The sequence below is a fragment of the Oxyura jamaicensis genome, chromosome 2, assembly GCF_011077185.1.
Source record: "Oxyura jamaicensis isolate SHBP4307 breed ruddy duck chromosome 2, BPBGC_Ojam_1.0, whole genome shotgun sequence".
NCBI lineage: Eukaryota > Metazoa > Chordata > Aves > Anseriformes > Anatidae > Oxyura > Oxyura jamaicensis.
In genome coordinates, this window is record NC_048894.1 from 128,764,495 (window position 1) to 128,769,225 (window position 4,731).

The 4,731-nt window shown below is 48.6% G+C and overlaps 1 protein-coding gene across 2 annotated transcripts; it reads right to left on the reverse strand.

The window, feature by feature from the left end:
* Positions 1-1,374: 1,374 nt before the first annotated feature.
* On the reverse strand, positions 1,375-4,725 carry HEY1 (hes related family bHLH transcription factor with YRPW motif 1). Of its 2 annotated transcripts, none has more exons than XM_035318978.1 (5): positions 4,570-4,725; positions 4,390-4,453; positions 4,208-4,291; positions 4,016-4,097; positions 1,375-3,232 (listed from the first exon to the last, which is right to left on the reverse strand). In XM_035318978.1, the coding sequence occupies exons 1-5, from the start codon at positions 4,659-4,661 to the stop codon at positions 2,649-2,651; spliced, it is 906 nt and encodes a 301-aa protein (XP_035174869.1). In that variant the 5' UTR covers positions 4,662-4,725; the 3' UTR covers positions 1,375-2,648. The 2 variants fall into 2 exon arrangements, with proteins under 2 accessions (XP_035174869.1, XP_035174868.1); XM_035318977.1 differs by having other exon boundaries at positions 4,390-4,465.
* Positions 4,726-4,731: the final 6 nt, after the last annotated feature.

The window sequence follows — 4,731 nt, forward strand, 5'->3', positions numbered from 1 at the left end:
ACTGCATATAGACAAACACCAGCAGCTAAACATTTATTGTGATCTGCTTCTGAAGTCCGCTCAAGACTAGGACAGTGGGACAGAGATAGTTATAGGGGTCTTTCCAAATAAAAGAGCCAGCTATTTATAGGCAGGCAAAATCATCTGAATGCCAATGAAATAACCATTAAAAAGCTGAGAAGCATTGTCATTTATTAGAAGATCTAAAGTATAGTTGCATGCACTATAGCAATCTTCTACGTTGGAGTTGTTAATTTAATATAAAAGCCTATTAGGGACAGGGCAGAGCATAATTAAACAGGAGACAATACACACTGTGAAGAGAAAAATAGATTTGGAATTTTACAGCCTCTTGTTTCGTGTTTATACACCAAATATTATATGCTATAATCTCTCCTCGATAATACTTATGTATTTCTAGCTGCCACAGTGATTTGCGCTTCTTATCTAGCAGTGGTCCCCAGCAGCCTGGGACGGAAGGTAGAACAAGGTTACACACTCGAATAACCTCCCACTCTTTCCAGCCTCATGGCAATCCTTCTGAGAAAGCCTAGCCCTCTCTCAGCCTCTCATCAACGCCACTCCTTAATTGGCCCGAGAGCCCCTCTTTAAACAAAGCACTCTTCTCCCACAGGGCAGAGCTCTTTCTGCTATTTTCTGGCAGAGCTAAATCCAGAGGAGGATACAGCATGTACCAACACAAGTGTACTGCAAATTTAAATGCACAGGAAAGAAGTGAGGTACTTCCAGAAGCTGTCGATGTTCTCCAGGTAGAGATTTGCAGGTAGGATGGATCCATCTGCTCACGCCTCTTTCAAGGAGAAAACCTTCTGTCTGTGTTTAGGGCTGTCAGGTTGTTGCTTCAAAAAGGCAGCACACCATGCTGGTAACACTGCTCGGGGACAAATGCAGGATGTGTCAGAGACCGTGGGTACATCTGAACACAACTAGGCTGCCAAGTACGGACCTGTGTTACAGAGCTACAGGACAAGTAAAGATTTCATGAGTTTGAGTTTACCAGAAAGGCCTCCGCGTTGGTAAAGATGATCGCTTTTTAATATTAAGATGAAGCAGTAAGAATATTTAGTTGCTGCGCAACTTCAACCTCTTCTTCAGCGGTAACCCTGGCCTCCTCACCCCCTGCCCACACGCTGCCAGGCAGATAGAAGTAACACAAAACGCATCCTTAACTTTCACTCTGAGGCACGGTGGCTCTTTAGGCTACTCTCAGCTAGTGTAGGTTACACACCGTAATACACAAGCGAGGAAAAAGTAAACACATATACCCACAGAGACACTCAACAGCAATTCTTCAACACTGCATATGATAGCAGAGGCACAGAACTGTCCGCTGACATATATCAGACAAACATGTCATTTAAAATACTTTGTTCTTTCTCCTTTATTTAGCCACAACACAAATACAAGAGCAGTCAAACTCAGTCCAGTGGAACTCACTAGATAAACCTGTTCAGATTAAGATTCTCAGGAAAACAAACAAAATACACACACACACACACACACACACACACAAATGCAGCAGCGCCCTTACAAAATGAGGAGTGGCACTGAACTGCACCTACAAGTAAAATACAACCAAAAAGAAATCCACCAGTTAGGATAAATTTGTTAAGCAGTAAGGTTGGGCACTGAACAGGTTCCCACTGTACCATCCCATTGGCTATTTAAATACCAGCATAACTTTTTTCAGGTGCAAATTTGGAGCTCACAGAGGCAAGGAGCCTGATTTCAGTTACCCAGGAATACACGGTAACAGAACAATTGCTCCACTGTAACTCAGAGCAGAATCTGGCCCTGTGAAATGAATACGCATATGACCTGCTCTGGCTGGAAGACTACTGTGGGTGACAATTTTTCTTCCCCTTCACATCTCCCGCAATGAAACCCACCACCAGTGTAGTTTGTAATTCCACTTCTGCACCCTCCACATTTCAGAGTCTGCTCTAAAGCACATGCTGCTCTTTTGGGCAGAAGTAACGTAGTGATTCTGTGATGCAAATAAATGTCCACTAGGGACTAGAATAAGACCACCGAATAATCACCACAGAAGAAACAGAAATCGGGCTCTTAGATAAAGCTGGTCAAGCTGGTCCATCTGATTTGTCAACGCTTTGTTCAGAAATATAAGACTCCAATATAGTTTACAAAAAGAGTAACTCATTACAGAATATCTCGACGTCAAAATACTAACAAAAACACAGCTTGTTAAGGCTGAGAAGAGTGGTCTTGGAAAAATTAATAACTAAACTAAGCTGTTGCTAACAATAACAGGTGATATTTCTTCAAAAAAAGGCGGTCTGATGTACTCAGGAAAAATGGAACATTGGAAACAAGCTGTTTACAAAAGTGATTTAAATGCTCAGAACAGATCTAACACAAGTGTTAACATCCACTATTGTAATTTTATTTTCGGACAACTTCAGCAACTATTAAAAAAAAAAAAAAAGCTAATACAAAAATGTAGGAAAAAAACAAACAGAAAAAATCCAAAGAGACGGTTTTAGACAAACTTAGTTAAGTTGAAGCTGTACCTTTGTCCCAGTTATTAAAAACTTCAATTTTAAGCGTGGCACAACCCAGCTCAGCTAGGTTTGCAGGCTTCCCCACCCTTACTAAAGGGTTAGTCCTTAGAAGGCTCCGATCTCAGTCCCCCACGGTCTGTACGGTTTGCCGAGGTTCGCTGACTGCGTTGGTGCAGACGGGCTCAGCATGTTGGGAGACAGCAGATGGAACGAGCCAAAGGAAAAGGGGAACGCAGACAGAGATGCCATGGAGGAGAGAAGAGGAGGAGACAGTTTGGTCGTGGATGTGACCACAGGGAGCACTGGTCCGACGCTGCCATTTGGGGGCACTCTGAGTGAGGAAGTTTCAGCGTGTGGGGCGGCGATTCTGCTCTGGTGATGCGGTTCTGTGGAAGACGCCGTAGTACTGGTGTTACCATGCCCGTTTTGAGACAGCAGCAACGGGTGAGATATATGAGGGTGATGTCCAAAGGCACTGCCCCAAGGAATGTGTCCAATGCCAGTGTGCGCGCTGCTCGCCGCTTCCCGCTGAGAGGCGTAGTTATTGAGATGAGACACGAGTCGAACCCGCAGAGGGTCAGAGGCATCCAGACCCTCTATAATACTAAGGTATCGAGCTACTTCAGCCAGGCACTCTCGAAACCCTAAACTCCGGTAGTCCATAGCCAAAGCATGAGCATCAAAATAACCTATGAGAAAAGAGTGGAGTCTTAGGATGCTGTTTTCTAGTCCTTGCCTACACGTTGCCTCCCCACTCCACCCTGCCCAGTAAAGCATATTTCACTTGGATGTGGTTAGTATTCCCAACCATAGATTAGCTGCCAAACTCCTTTCTATTTCTTTTTGTTGTTGCTGTTGTTTTTAGGGGGGAGCTAACAAGCTTTTCTTTTATATCTGTGCTGTGATGCTGCAAGTCCCACGACTGGTCACAGACTGCCATTTTTAAACTGAAATTGCACGCTACTGCTGGGAGGAAAGTACTTTTGTTCTTTTCATGTCTCCCAGTGCAAGCAAAATCACAGCACAGTGAAATTCGTTAGAAACACAAGTCCTGACTTAAAGAGGGCACTTTTGCAGGCAACTCGTTTATTCGCAGCAAAGCACATTTCATCATTTTTTTGCTCAATCTCTGCACTACTTGTTGAAAGCTGTACTTTTTCTAGCTTCGGCTCTGAAATTTCAGAGCACTAGAGAAACAAACATTTGACAACTGCAAGAACTCTGTGTTTTCCGAGTAGCCAACAGCCAGTTCGCCTTGCAGGGCTGACACATTGCTAGACTTATAACTGCTCTCCCCTAGAACAAGCCGAAGCTAGTGCTGCAAAACGTTTGGGCTGTAAATCTTCCCAAGAAGAAGAAAGCCCTAAAGTCCTGGCAAAACCCAACAGACTTTCCATCCACTTTCCCCGGGAGCTCCCGCACGCTCGGGGCCATAATCCTCCTGCAGCCGGCTGTCAGCACAGACACTGTACCTTTCCCTCCCGCCGTGTGCAGCATTTTCAGGTGGTCGACGGTCATCTGCAGGATCTCTGCCTTCTCCAGCTTGGCCGATCCCTAGGAGGGAAGGGGGAGCGGGAAACTTTCCAGGCAGGGCCGGGGACGCCCGAGCCCTTCCCGGAGCGGCTCGGGGAGGGCAGCCCGGGCCCGGGCCGAGAACCACCGACCTGCTTCTCGAAGGCGCTGGGCACCAGCCTCCTCAGCTCCGACAGGCTGTTGTTGATGCGGTCGCGGCGGCGTTTCTCGATGATCTGAGGGGGAGAGCGGGGTGAGGGGCTGCGGGAAGGGGGCAGCCCGTCCCGCCGGGCAGGCACTCCGCCCTCCCTCCCTCCCTCCATCCCTCACTCACCCCTCGGCGCCTCTTCCTGGCCAGGATCTGCGAGGTGGCTGACGGCGACACGGAGCCCGGCGGCGAGCCCAGCGTCCTGCGGGGAGCGGCGGGGCTGAGCGGCGGGGGCAGAGGGCGGGAGGGGAGAGAGGGCAGCACAGGAGAAGGGTCCCCCCCACGCCCCCCCTTCCTTGTTCTCACCCGTTCTCATCCGCGCTCTCCTTCTCCACCTCGACGGCCTCGTCCAGCTCCTCGCTGTCCGACGAGCTGGACTCGGGGTGCGCCCGCTTCATGGCGGCGGCGGCGGGGCGAGGGCGGCCGTTGGGCAGGCGGCGGGCGGCGCGCGGCACGAGGGCGCGCGGC

What these genes read in the sequence shown, in the direction of transcription:
- HEY1 (XM_035318977.1), bottom strand. Translation starts at nt 4,661, where the DNA reads ATGAAGCGGGCGCACCCCGAGTCCAGCTCGTCGGACAGCGAGGAGCTG. An exon ending in GAGAGCGCGGATGAGAACGG is followed by an intron (nt 4,466 to 4,569) that starts GTGAGAACAAGG and finishes CGCTCCCCGCAG; the next exon opens with GACGCTGGGCTCGCCGCCGG. An exon ending in CCAGGAAGAGGCGCCGAGGG is followed by an intron (nt 4,292 to 4,389) that starts GTGAGTGAGGGA and finishes TCTCCCCCTCAG; the next exon opens with ATCATCGAGAAACGCCGCCG.